The 14790-nt window shown below is 39.8% G+C and overlaps 1 protein-coding gene across 3 annotated transcripts in view; it reads right to left on the reverse strand.

Moving 5' to 3' along the window:
- Positions 1-7483, reverse strand: part of LOC131219541 (uncharacterized) — a 62061-nt gene extending 54578 nt beyond the window's left edge. For all 3 annotated transcript variants that reach the window (XM_058214738.1, XM_058214737.1, XM_058214739.1), the window contains exons 1-5: positions 7323-7483; positions 7027-7147; positions 3070-3984; positions 2134-2663; positions 624-1266 (exon numbers count right to left, since the gene is read on the reverse strand). In XM_058214738.1, coding sequence (XP_058070721.1) covers positions 624-1266; positions 2134-2663; positions 3070-3984; positions 7027-7110 — 2172 coding nt within the window. In that variant the 5' untranslated portion in view covers positions 7111-7147; positions 7323-7483. The remainder of the gene's footprint in view (positions 1-623; positions 1267-2133; positions 2664-3069; positions 3985-7026; positions 7148-7322) is intronic.
- Between the last annotated feature and the right edge of the window lie 7307 nt (positions 7484-14790).

Here is a 14790-nt window from a genome sequence, read left to right on the forward strand (position 1 = left end):
CAGACAGCCAATACTCATGCCTGAATCTACTTAGTAGGGCTGTTTGGATACATTTCTACATCCATTATGCAGATATGCATTGTATGTGTATACTCGTCTTCTTTAATTATCAATTAATAACATTTTACCATTTCCAATCAAAATAAAATAGAATACACTTGAGAAAAGCTGGTTGATCCCTTTTAAGAAACTTCCGTTAGGATCATAGTCAAAAACTGTGCAAGTTTGTGTTCATGTGCGTTATTGTCTATCTATTGCCAGTGATCGACCTGACATGTACTAGATAAAGCCAACATTATCACTAAGTTTCTAACTCGGCGAATTTGGTCAAATAACTACACTAAGCAATATTAACCCAATAAAGCCAACAGCTTGACAGAAAATGAAGTTATATCAGTATGTTTAAACATCCATCACCATTTTCCGAATTAAGTTTCTATCAACAGCACAATTACAAATTAGGATATCGTCGTAAATAAAAAATGGTGAAATAATAAGCATTTAGCACAATATAATAAAAGCATGAAATGAAAGAATCCTTAATGCTAAAATCATTCTCCAAGAGAAAAATTCACTTGCACAATTTAGCAAAGTGGAACAACTCAAACATCATAACCTCTGACCTTCATTGTATATTCAGTGTAAAAGTTTAATCTGTTTGAAGCGTCCTGCTGAAGAGTTGATGTAATATATGGTGTGGGCGGATTTCGCTGCATTTTGCTTCTTTTAGTGCCCACCACTTGAAAGTTAGAAGAAGTAACATTCTGCTCAATAGCCTTTGCCTCTGCTTGCGAGCTTATGGAGAATTTCTCTAACTTGTTGGAATCAAAATGTGTCAGCTGTGACTGGAAGTTAATGCCCCCTTCTTTCACTTTTTGCAACTCAACTTCAACAGTCCAATACTCCTGTGACTTAAATTCATCGATCTCTGTTTCCCTATCACATATGAGGGCAAGAGCCACAGACTGGACTCGACCAGCTGACTGGCAACCAGGTAATTTCCTCCATAAAAGTGGTGAAATATTGAATCCAATCAAATAATCAAGAGCACGCCGTGCAAGATAAGCATGGACCAAGTCCTTGTTTATGTCTCTCGGAGACTGAAGTGCCCTTTTAATGGATGATTCAGTTATTTCATGAAAGACGACCCTTGCTACAGTAATGCCTTCATTTAAAGCATCCTGCTGTTGCAACATCTCAGAAATGTGCCAAGCAATTGCCTCTCCTTCACGATCAGGATCAGATGCAAGTATAAGATTTTTAGCTCTAAGAGATGGAAGATGAAAAAAAAAAAAAAACAATGAAAATGATCAGAAGATTAACCAAAGCACAAAATGATGAAGTGGCTCAGCACATGATAACAAATAGAAACTATATAGAAACTTTCTTATCATTAACTATTCAGAATAATGACAACTTGGAATCCATCACATATTCACAATAAGAATCTCAGAAGATAAACAAACATTCGACAAATTGACAGGTTGGCTGAGAAAGTGCCCAAGTTGTTCTGCATCATCTGGAACGCTTCATGTGAAGAAATGGGTCAAATAACCCATTTTCCCAAAATGGGAAACAATCCACCAGAGACAAGAACACAAGTCGACCAATTTAACTTGCCCAAATCACAATTTCAGAACAAGCTAGCTGCATCAAGTAATGAGTGACTCGTCCACTACACCAATTTAACTTGCCCAAATTGCAATTTCGGAACAAGCAAGCTACATCAAGTTACGAGTTTTCAAGCATTGACTCAGATATGTAGACTGAAATATGAAAAGCAGTCTTACCATCCTTGCACTATAATGAAAAATTGAAAATATGAAGTTTCAATCCACAAAAAGAAAGAAGTACATAATTCAGAAGTTATTTAGGAAACAAGAGCAGCAAAATGCAATAAACAATACAATGTCATGAAAAAACAAGTGCAGTTGCATCCATCATAAACAATGCAGTATGACAACAGTGTTACTTCGCAACTAAGAGACAACACTCATCCAGCTCAAGAGTTGAGTTGGTTCACAGGCGCCCCCTTTAGAGGGGAGACTTCAGATCGAGTCTCGTAGATGAGATTTCTTGCAGAAACCCAGACCAAAAAAAAACTAAGAGAAAGCACAAAGAAAAGAACCATACCCCTTTAGTGCTACCTTAATGCTCTTAAGATGAGTCCAGGCAGCAGCCGGAACCTCCCAAACCATGCTGAAATCATCATCAGGCCGTACAGATCCTGACCTACCAGCCAAGTCCCTCACATGGCCATAACTAGGAAGGACTTCAAACATATCTCCAAGGTATTTCTGAATAACATTTGCTTTTGCAACAGACTCCACCACCACAATAGATTTGCCATCAGGAGGAAACAAAGGACCTAACTTCCCACTCCAGGTCTTTACTTTGCATGCAACAGGCCTACTGCGTTCAGCTGCGCTTGATGCACGGGCTGAGGTCGCTATAGATTTGGAAGTCAGTGGTGAATCGCCAGTGGATAACACCTGCAATGCAGGCTTGCTCTGTTTTGCTGGGATCTTATCTAAATTCGTAACCGTAACTTTTTTCCGAGGACTTCTCTTTCTGGAAGAGTTTTCAGCTGTTTTCTTGGATTGATGAAGCGTGAGAGCCTGATTATCAACCACTGGCAAGGGCGTCTCCTCTGGTTGATGAATCTGAAATGCTGCAGCATTAGTTAAAGTGGAAGTATAAAATTTCCATCAAGCATTTTCTCAGCCAATGAACTTGATATCTAGTGCCCACCCTCTGGTAATCCAAATTGTTCATATGATGGACCCCATGGCAGATGAAAGATACCGCAAAATATCCCCACATCCCAACCTTCTGGCTGGGCCCCTGTTATTGATGGACCTTGGTTGTAGTTGTCCTCTTTCATCAAGTGGCTAGCATCAACAGAGGAAGACACTTGGGTATAATGGGTACTGTTGCTGGGATGAACAACACAGCACCTTTTCTTTCAATCAAGCATCATAAGACATCTTTGTTAAAATTAGTAAAAAAAATTTATGGTAGAAATGTAGTGGGCTCAATCGGATTCTTCAACGGAACAATCAGATTTACCTCATTAGCTGCATTCTTAGAGGTCTGGCCAGAAATAGTGCCATTAGGTCTCTTCCCTTGCGAAGCCCCATTAGAAACTTGGGGCACACCTGCCCCAGAAGGCTGGTTGATGTCAGAAAGAGGTTCCTCTTTCTTCTTACTTCTTGTCCGCTGACTTTGTTTCACCCGTGCTTTGGTATTTTTGGTAGTATTGCTGCTCTTAGCAGTTGTTGTAGATTTCCCAGATATCACATCCTTCATGGCTGCCTGATAAACATTTTCATCTGTGCTCTTCTTGTCTCGACTCCCCTGTTTATTGGGTTGTGCAGTAACTACAATTTTCAAGACCGACTTACTGCTCTTTGAAGGTCCCTTTTCGACAGGCAGGTTGGGGACTGTAACATGCAGCCCACCATCAAGGTTGCTATGAACGTCCAACAAATTGGCCTGCTTTTGTGTTCCATGGACCACCTGGACGGCAAGAGTATTTTGACTCTGTCCGTTGCCCATGACCATATTATTGCTTCTCTTTGTCATTGCTCTTGGAACCTGAATCTTTCCCATAGCCTTAACTGATAAGAATCTCCTAACCATCAGTTCACAAAGCAATGAATTCGATCTACCACTGTCATCAGCTTCAAAACTCCTAAAAGTGAAGATATTCATCGGATTCCTTGTATTCAGAGTCCCGAATCTTAATTGAGCATTGAAATTAGCAGTGTCTCTATGCACGTGTCCATTCGTAAGGCTTCTTAACAGCGGATGACCATGCTCGACCTTTAACTGGGAATTCTTTAATCGATCCATGGAAGCTCTGCAATTATCCCCTGCTTTCCTAATTTTAAGCTGAATGCACTTTCCATGTTTCCCACCATTTCCAAATGACGAATATGGCAGGCAATTGCCTGAGAATTTCTGCAGCGCACTGTTTTGAGGCTGAAAATGAAACAGAGAATTTTTTTGAAGAATTAACAGAACTTAGTATAATCTAGTGGAGAAAAAACTGAACAATTCTAAGCAGATTTATTTAACGATAAGTGTGTTGTGCCGTGATGCCTTGTGTCATCAGCATTTAGGACGTAAGAGTCAACACCGATTTACCCAATGAACAGATGGATGAAGATATTATGATGAACAAGGAAAATGATGATGGTAATATATCTATACTACAATAAAAAGTCAGAAAAACTTTTCATATTGTTATTTTTTAATCATGTATTTTTCTGTACTTTACAAACTACCCCTAGAAATGTAGTTCATTCTTAAGATCCAATTTGTGTGCCCCACGGCATCCATACCCTCCAAACTGTAGTTCCCTGTGATGGATGGAGAACATTTTCAAAAGTCCAAGTGCATAAGCAATCAGGATTTTTTTCTCGCATTCACATAACAAAAATGGATCAGCAGTCAGATCCAACTCGTCTGGAATGCGGCAGCCATGTGAACACCATGCATGAACGCCGAACAGGACCCACAGGTTTTCAGTTTTAGCAAAATGGGCCCATGGTGGGTCAATCCGAACCGTTGATATGTTATGGATCAGTGCGGATGGACCATGCTCCAAATAATTTCCAGATTGGTGGCCTACGGTGTTACCTAGACACATGGCACATGCTTAGTTTCAAAGTCTGCTAAAGTGTTGGCATCGCAACCTCCAAAAATCTAAGCACAAAGACACTTCTATGCACAATAAATGGTATCTTAATTAAAGAAATGAAATGGCAAGTTAAATAAATATTAAATAAAAAATAAAAACATTGTTATTTCTTTATAGGTAAGCTAGACTCAAAACCAACACTTAACAATGAATAAAGAAAAAGGAAATTAAAACAGAATATTCACATAGCTCCAATAAAACAAATTACTAGCAATCTAAACAAACCAATGATTAACTAATGAAACACAGAAAATCAAGCAAAATCATCTCAAGAAGCAATAGGTTATATGAACACCACTTGTTCTTTTAAGAAATTAGGGTCCCCAGCAAATGAGCAAAACGAACAACAAAGCTTGTGTTTTTTCGTTATGTGGGTCATCGTAACCATAATGTGAGTATGACATAAAATCTAGAGAGCGAGGAGATGAAGCCCTTCCAAGAAGTTTCTTTAACAACAAGAGGATGGAGGCAAGCTTAAGGGCCAAGAGTTACATAACCAAAAGAAGGTTGCGTAACCAAAAAAAAAAGAAACATGAAAGAAACCTTTGTTGATAATTTTTCACACCTTTGACCTCACTTAAAGTGTCCAATATGCACCATTTTTCAATGACATCACCAAAACTGTCCATGCAGATATTGAAGTGTTGTGTGATGTCTAGGAGTGTCCAAGGATCCCCAAATGTCAGCATGGCAAAAGCCCATAAAGTAGAAGTGTCCAGGCAGAATTAGCAGCACATAGATACTAAGATAGTTGAGAGAACAGTACATATTTTAACACAAATAATATTGGTCACTGAATTGTTCCAAGCTGGAAAGTTTTGGGGGCATGTTCCTTCCAAGATGCAAATCACCATATCAATGGCCTGGATTACCAAACCATGGGCTCTCTTTGTCAAAAATGGAAATAGAGGGTGAATCGGCTGAGTCAGGCAACTCAGCTCGACTCGACCCAGTCCGCCCCAACTCAACTCCAGACTGGACAAGTCAGTCCAGGTCACTGAATCTAAAAACCATGCTATTTACACAGATAAAATAACCTTCCTATATTGTCTGAACTTGCAACGAAGATAAATACTAAAAAGCAATCCAAATATAAAGAAGTCCAATCTCATTAAAACTCCTTTTATACCAATTATATTAGGTGACGAAGTAACTGGGGGGATAACATGGAATGGCTGAACAGAACAGAATTCATGCAGCCAACCCCATTTAGTTGGGATAAGGCTTAGATGACGATGACAAAATCTAGATACCCAGGAATGACTGTATACCCAGTCTTGTGGTGTTCGTAGGCCATAAGGTTGTCCAAAATCCCAATCATTTGATGAATTATCCAATTAGATCTGCAGGCTGCGATCTGATCACACCACACCTGTGATCAGGCAAAAAACCGGGGCCCATTGTGGACCCCAAGCAAAATCAAACAGTCCAGCATCACCCACTGAGTAACTAAGCCGAGTTGAATGGGGCTTGGACCTAACAGTGGTCTTTTTTTAGTTGGGCCTCAAGCTTAAATTCTAGATCTCTTTAGTAAATGTGTCAGGCTTGCGCCACACTTTGTGGGTTGTGGGTCGGCCTCAGGTTTTAATTCTTAGCCTGTTAAATCCCTCAGAAATAAAAATAAAAATATTGGCCTGTTTATCATGGGCTCAGGTACACATTCAATGAAAATTCAAAAATTTGGAAGGCTCAGATCTTCCAATCTGGAATCTACTTGTGCCATTGTCCATCCGCCATGGGTTCCACCAGATCTACAGTTTGGATCACTGTACCATAGGCCCCAGGGGTACAAACCAAGGGCCTTGTGATACTGCATTATCATCAGGTCAACTATCATATACTTCCTCAACTACAAGAGCTTACTCACAGTGACAACATCAGTGAAATCCAATAAGGACGGATAAAAAAGCAAGACAGGAACAAGTATTGATAATTCCACTGCCGCGGAAGTACTTCTATGCAGTCATGCGAAAATTTGTAATGACCAAATTACCCCTCCAGGAGTCAGAAAATTGAAAATAAAAATAAATCAATTCAGCAGTGGGGATATGAATTCCCAAAAACCAAATCAAAGTCCAACAGATTGTTAACATTTTCAAGCCAAAAAACTAGAAATACCGCAAAAAGAGAATTTGTGTCTTCGGAAACGAAAGTAGTGAGACATTTACACAAGCTTATCTTTTCAATGCACACACACCCATTTCTACTCTTGGTACTTGGACGGCCGTACTTGCTATTCTAACACCAGACAGTCGGAAAGGCCAGTGTGGTGAATCAAAACAAGGGGTGTAAATAACAATTCCCTTTGGGAAAATACTCACCATGATTGGAAAACGAGAGAGATTGGAGAAGCTTCTTCCCTGCACGCAACTTGCCGGAAAGAGCTTATGAAGCCGAAGCGCCATCTGCACTTTCCGGGGATCGATTCAAAGGCGGAAACCTCTGCAGAGAGATACGAGAATTCAAATCAGAAGCAGAAAGAGACGAAGAACAACGCAACGAAGACGACGAAATGAGGATGATGATGACGATGGATGATGCTGATGGATGATGATGATGGATGGTGATGATTGTGGATGATGGTGGTGGTGTTGATGTGTGGACGGTCGTGATTTACCTGGGTTTTGGTAGGGTTTTTGCGCGGCATTTGAAGAACATGTTCGGCGGAAGGAAGAGGGTGGAGATAGGGAGGGAGGGAGGGAGGGATATATAAAAGGCGAATTATTTGTTACTCTGCCAGCGTTTGACGCTTGATACGCGAGCTCTTAGAAATTGTACACGCGGAATATATTAACTCGTACGAAACAGACAGAGTACATGTCTCTTTGTTATAGCCCAGAAATCAGATTGGTCGAACAATGGTAGGCTGTGATTCGGAGATACTTCTTTGTTGAAATAAGACTACTGATTTTTTCATTCTGAACTGTTCATTAAATGTCCACCAAATCTGATAATCAGATCATCAAATAAGCATCAAAATCGGTTTGTGGTATATTTGAACTATTATCTAAAGTTTTGACGGCCTAATTTGAATCATTTCTATGACACGTGTGCATTTTCAAAGTCCAGGCGTATCATTTATCACTCTCTATGAGAGTATTGAAATTTTTTTTCAGACACAGAAGGCGTTCGGAAGTACCGAATTTTAATATACGGGGGGAGGGAACGCGAATCTAGTCTTAGGGCGAAAAATTAGCACAGTAGATGCTTACTCTTTCGGTGCTCTCTTTTTTTTTTTTTGTTTCTGGCCGAAAACTTATATTACAAAAGTAGTTTATTTTTCATATACCGATAAAAACTTTAGATGAAAGTATTCATATATTTAAATAAAAGTAGCTGAAAAAGTTAAAATATTTATGTCTTTATTAAATTGTTTGTACAAATAAAGATTTAGATTAATAAGATGGGTTTTGTCCATGCCGAAAAAATGAAGGTCGGTGATAAGCCAGGTCTATAGTAAAAAATTACCCCTTTTAGGGCAAAGGAAGGAAAATTGGTGCTTTAAAAGAGGATGAAGATGTGTGTGAATGCAAGGAGCATCTCTACATGTGGGTTTCACGTGGCTCAATCAACACCATCCAAGTCATGGGCCCTGTTTTGATTTTGTGACTACCACTAGAGTTATTTCTAGTGGAATGTGTTCATCCCCATTACTGTCACTCTTCACAAGAACCAATCAAAATAGGTTATGGATAAATTATATGAATCTACACGATGTATTGAAAGATTTGAAGATATGTAGATGAGAGATTTCTCAATAATAAAAGCGGGAACATACCAACAATGTTGCATCATTGTTCGAGCAGCCAATGGAAGAGCAATTATGAAAAAAAGGTCATAAGACAAATAGCCAAAGAAACAAATGCAGAAGGAGTGATGACAAGACAAATAGCTGAAGAAACAACTTTAGTAATGAATAGTTATGTTAGTTGTTAGAACATGAGAATGATCTAAATGGCATATCAAGCTTCAAATAGTAAAATATGTCATTGGAGATAATTCATCTTATACTAATCTAATCAAATTAAACATTATCTTTCAATTATTATTTTGATTACCAATTAATTTACAATTTTTATTATAATTCATCAATTTTCAAACAAAGTAAATTACATTTCTTAGTATAATCCTCTACTTCACCCTGTCATTTACATTCCGGCATGTAGTTCACAGTGATAATTAAGTAGTTGGTAAATTTAATTGTAATTTGGGTCTATACTCACATGTTGAATTCAATAAATTTACTTATAAAAGTGTTTTATTACTATTCTTTGTAACCAATTAGAAAAATTCATTTCTCATTTTATTTTATGTGTTAAAATTTTATTTCATATGGAAGTTAAAAGTTCGGCCAAGTATCAGATGACAACCTCATTTTCTAGATATCAATTAATTGTGTTTACGCATTAAATGAGTGGTTAAATAAGTAACTGGTTTCATTATATTTTGGTCATACATCATGCATCTGTTAATCTTGGCACTTAGGGTTATAGCTGTTCAGATTAAATTAATCAACAAATTCAATCATAGCACGCACTACAGCCAAAAACAATGGCCAACATACTGTTTTGAAACATGACTAGTAGAAACTCAACGGTGGTTGTGATGATAACATTACAAATTCAAGGGCCAGAATCCATTTATTGTACGCCACCTGTGTATATCCAATTTGATTATAGTCTTTTGTCACAGTGGAGCCTATAATTTGGACGGTTTGGATCTATTGCCTTGAAGCGATTTCTACATTTGTGATGTAGGGCGGAAGAACCGTGTACCTCTCTACTCATGGTCTGTCCCACTGAGCATTGATCACGAATGGTGAGAAGTGGGGCCCAAGAGATGACGGTCTGGATCGCACTAAGGGCCCCGCAAAATATATATTCAACGGTCTTGATTGCGTAGCCGGACCAACAGATACACTATTACACTTTCGTATCCACTCGCTTGACTTGAAAATACCAAAAATGCTAGTATCGGTGCAGTAGATCTATGGTCTGGATCGCTTAGCAAAGGGGCAGATTGATGGGCTTGTATTTGCAAATTAGTGGACGCAGGTTCGGTAGATCCGGCACTGCAGTGATGTATTTGTTTTATATCCGCACCATCCATCCATTTTGCCGGATCATTTTAAGGCATGAGCTAAAAAATGAAACAGATCCAAATCTCAAGTGGACCACACCATAGTAAACGATGCTGATTGATTGACCATGGACCGCCTAGATTAATGATAGAGCCCTTTCCGTTACAAATGATCTTGACCATCCATTTGGACGCTACATGATTATGATGGCTTTCGAATCATTTAGATGAGCCAGTGGGAGAAAACACACAACATAATCTGGATGCGGCTAATCAGGTGGGCCCAAACATTTAGATTCTGGGTAGAAAACCGAGCTGGTCAGCTCTTACGTTGGGACCTACGGAACTGACCAATGGCCCACAATAAAAATATAAGCGGGGCCCACCACCCGGTCATCCCACCAGTGGGACCCACTTTCGCTGGCAAACACGCAAGCGAAAAATCACAATTGGGGTTGAATAGTATACAAAAGAGTCCAGCTGCGTATCGGAACCATCAAAATGGTGGGCCGAAGCATGGATATACCATTCACATGTTTTACTTATACACCGTCTATTTGAAGGCCACTGAAAAAAAGTGTTATTATCTTCCAAATTAAGAAATTTTTGGAGAACCAGCCATCCACATCAGCAGCCCTCAGATCAACGGTCTTGATCACCTAACACTGGGCTCCATGCATCAGTGCATCGTTCACGTACGGATGCATGAGGGCGTTCCGCAAACGAAGTTTCACCAGCATCCAGCATTTGAAGGTCGACCCATTTATGGCCCTATTTACGAGACCAAGCCCACCTTATTTTCCCCTGTGAGAATACGCCCCAGCTGTACGGATGACTTGCCAAAGGTCAAAAATGCCCCTGCTCGTTCCTTCAAGCGGATAGGTGGTGCTCGAAGACGAGCGCTGGCACTCCTCGAACTTCAAGATGTACGAACGGTTCAAAAGATATCAAAGTTGAATGGGCCCCAAAGTTACGTATTTATTATATCCACAACGTTCATCCATATTTCGAGATCACTTCGGAGCATTATCCAAGCAAAAAAATTCATATCCAAAGAGCGACTGGACCACACCACAAAGAGCAGCAGAAAATTGAATTTCACCGTTAAAAATTTTGTAGGGCCCACCATTACATTGATTTTCCATCCAATCTATTCATGAGGTCACAAAAGCCGGATGAAGAGGGAAAAAAATTTAATAATGATCCAAAACTTCGTGACCCCAAAAGGGTTTTGATAGTAGACGTTCAATCCTCCATGACCTTTTACGGTGTGGTCCACTTGATAGGTACATCTGTCTTATTTTTCGCCTCAAGCCTTAATACAAGTTCATTGAATATACGGACGGTTTGAATATAACACATACCTCATAATAGGACCCACAAAAAGCGTAGGGGATCTTCAGTAGTAAAAAATAAAATAATAATAAATAAATAGACTAGGAACTTATGGCTACGGTATTTTCTATAGCTACGGATTATAACCGTAGCGATAGTCATAGCCCTGCCATTTCGATATGTCATTTTATATGTATCGAAGGTCTTTCAATTAATCGAAAAAGGTCCAAACCAATGAGTTTGCCTCAAAAATCTTGCATTTTCGATACATATCGAAGAGTATTCGATATGTATCAAAGGTAATATGACCAATATTTACGGATTAAAACCGTAGCTATAAGTTTAGCTGATCTCTTTATGAAAAAAATTTAATTTTTTAATTTTTAATTTTACATGGAGAACTTTATTCTACCTTCAATTTTCTCTAAAACATATTTATATAAATATGTATATATATAAGCATATAAAAAAAATTTCTCTCTTTTTCTCATTTCTTTCTTTACTCATTTAACTAGAATATCTTCTAAACCAAAATTAGTTACTTGACGTACCTTATATGATTTTGGGGTAGGAGAAGCTACTTTAGCCAACCAACTTGGTTATTTTTCAAGATTCCATTAGATCTATGGTTGAAAATCCATTTCATTCACTTCGCGGTCAATTTCAATCAGTTCGCGAATTTCATTCATTTCCCTTCACTTCACAGTCATTTCCATGCATTTCACGGTCAATCCCAGCGATTCCATTTTAATTCACGGTCATTTCCATGCATTTCACGGTCAATTCCCTTCACTTCACGGTCATTTGCATGCATTTCACGGTCAATTCGCTTCAATTCATGATCATTCCCATGCATTTCACGGTCATCTCAAACTATTCCGTGTTGATTCACGGTCATTTCGAGGCATTTCACGGTCAATTCCCTTCACTTCACAATCATTTGCATGCATTTCACGGTCAATTCGCTTCAATTCATGATCATTCTCATGCATTTCACGGTCATCCCAAACTATTCAGTGTTGATTTACGGTTGTTTCGAGGCATTTTGCGGTCAATTCCCTTCACTTCACGGTCAGTTGCATGCATTTCGCGATCAATTCGCTTCAAACCATGATCATTCACATGAATTTAACGGTCGTACCAAACAATTCCGTGTTGATTCACGGTCGTTTCGAGGCATTTCGCGGTCAATTTCCTTCACTTCACGGTCAATTGCATGCATTTCGCGGTCAAATCGCTTCAAACCATGATCATTCCCATGCATTTCACGGTCGTCCCAAACAATTCCGTGTTGATTCACGGTCGTTTTGAGGCATTTCGTGGTCAATTCCCTTCACTCTACGGTCATTTGCATGCATTTTGCGGTCAATTCGCTTCAAATCATGATCATTCCCATGCATTTCATGGTCGTCCCAAATAATTCCGTGTTGACACGGTCGTTTTGAGGCATTTCGCAGTTAATTCCTGCACTTCACGGTCATTTGCATGCATTTCGGATCAATTCGCTTCAAACCATGATCATTCCCATGTATTTCACGGTCGTTCCAAATAATTCGTGTTGATTCACGGTCGTTTTGAGGCATTTCACGGTCAATTTCCTTCATTCCACGGTCATTTGCATGCATTTCGCGGTCAAATTGCTTCAAACCATAATCATTCTCATGCATTTCACGGTCGTCCCAAACAATTACGTGTTGATTTACGATCGTTTGAGGCATTTCACGGTCAATTCCCTTCACTTCACGATCGTTTGCATGTATTTCGTGGTCAATTCGCTTTAAACCATGATCATTCTCATGCACTTCACGGTTGTCCCAAACAATTGTGTTGATTCACGATCGTTTCGAGGCATTTTGCGGTTAATTCCCTTCACTTCACGGTCATTTGCATGCATTTCGCGTCAATTCGCTTTAAACCATGATCATTCCCATACATTTCACGTCGTCCCAAACAATTCCGTGTTGATTCACTATCGTTTTGAGGCATTTCGTGGTCAATTTCCTTCACTCCACTGTCATTTATGCGGTCAATTCACTTCAAACCATGATCATTCCCATGCATTTCACGGTCATCCCAAACAATTCCGTGTTGATTCACGGTCGTTTCGAGGCATTTCGCGGTCAATTCCCTTCACTTCACGGTCATTTGCATGCATTTCGTGGTCAATTCGCTTCAAACCATGATCATTCTCATGCATTTCACGGTCGTCCCAAACAATTCCGTGTTGATTCACGGTCGTTTCGAGGCATTTCGCGGTCAATTCCCTTCCCTTCACGGTCAGTTGCATGCATTTCACGTTCAACTCGCTTCAAACCATGATCATTCCCATGCATTTCACGGTCGTCCCAAACAATTCTGTGTTGATTCACGGTCATTTTGAAGCATTTCGCACAAATTGCTTCAAACCATGATCATTCCCATGCATTTCATGGTCGTCCCAAACAATTCCGTGTTGATTCACGGTCATTTTGAGGCATTTCACGGTCAAATTCCTTCACTTCATGGTCATTGCAGGATTTCGCCATCAATTCGCTTCAAACCATGATCATTCTCATGCACTTCACTGGTCGTCCCAAACAATTTCGTGTTGATTCACTGTTTGCATGCATTTCACGCTTAATTCCCTTCACTTCATGTCATTGCATGCATTTCGCGATCAATTCGCTTCAAACCATGATCATTCCCATGCATTTCACTCGTCCCAAACAATTCCGTGTTGATTCACGTCGTTTCGAGGCATTTCACAGGCAATTCCCTTCACTTCATGATCATTTGCATGCATTTCATGTCAAATCGCTTCAAACCATGACCATTCCCATGCATTTCACGGTCATCCCAAACAATTCCGTGTTGATTCACGGTCGTTTGAGGCATTTCACGGTCAATTCCCTTCACTTCATGGTCGATTGCATGCATTTCGGGTCAATCGCTTCAAACCATGATCATTCCCATGCACTTCACGATTGTCCTAAACAATTCGCGTTGATTCACGGTCGTTTGAGGCATTTCGCGGTCAATTCCCTTCACTTCACGTCATTGCATGCATTTCACGGTCAATTCGCTTCAAACCATGATTATTCCCATGCACTTACGGTCGTCCCAACAATTTCGTGTTAATTCATGGTCGTTTGAGGCATTTCATGGTCAATTCCCTTTCACTTCACGGATCATTTGCATGCATTTCGCGTCAAATCGCTTCAAACCATGATCATTCCCATGCATTTTACGGTCGTCCCAAACAATTCCGTGTTGATTCACGGTCGTTTGAGGCATTTCGCGGTCAATTCCTTTCACTTCACGATCATTTGCATGCATTTTCGGCAATTCGCTTCAAACCATGATCATTCCCATGCATTTCACGGTCCCAAACAATTCGTATTGATTCACGGTCTTTGAGGCATTTCGCGGTCAATTCCCTTCACTTCACGATCATTTGCATGCATTTCGCGCAAATCGCTTCAAACCATGATCATTCTTATGCATATCGCGGTCAATGTGTTGATTCACGGTCATTTAGGCACATTTCACGGTCATCGTGCATGATTTCGCTTCGCTAAACCATGATTATTCCCATGCACTTCACGGTCGTCCCAAACAATTCATGCATGACCGTGAAGTGAAGGGAATTGACCTCGAAATGCCTCAAACGACCGTGAATTAATACGGAATAG

The sequence above is a fragment of the Magnolia sinica genome, chromosome 11 (assembly GCF_029962835.1).
Source record: "Magnolia sinica isolate HGM2019 chromosome 11, MsV1, whole genome shotgun sequence".
NCBI classification, from domain to species: domain Eukaryota; kingdom Viridiplantae; phylum Streptophyta; class Magnoliopsida; order Magnoliales; family Magnoliaceae; genus Magnolia; species Magnolia sinica.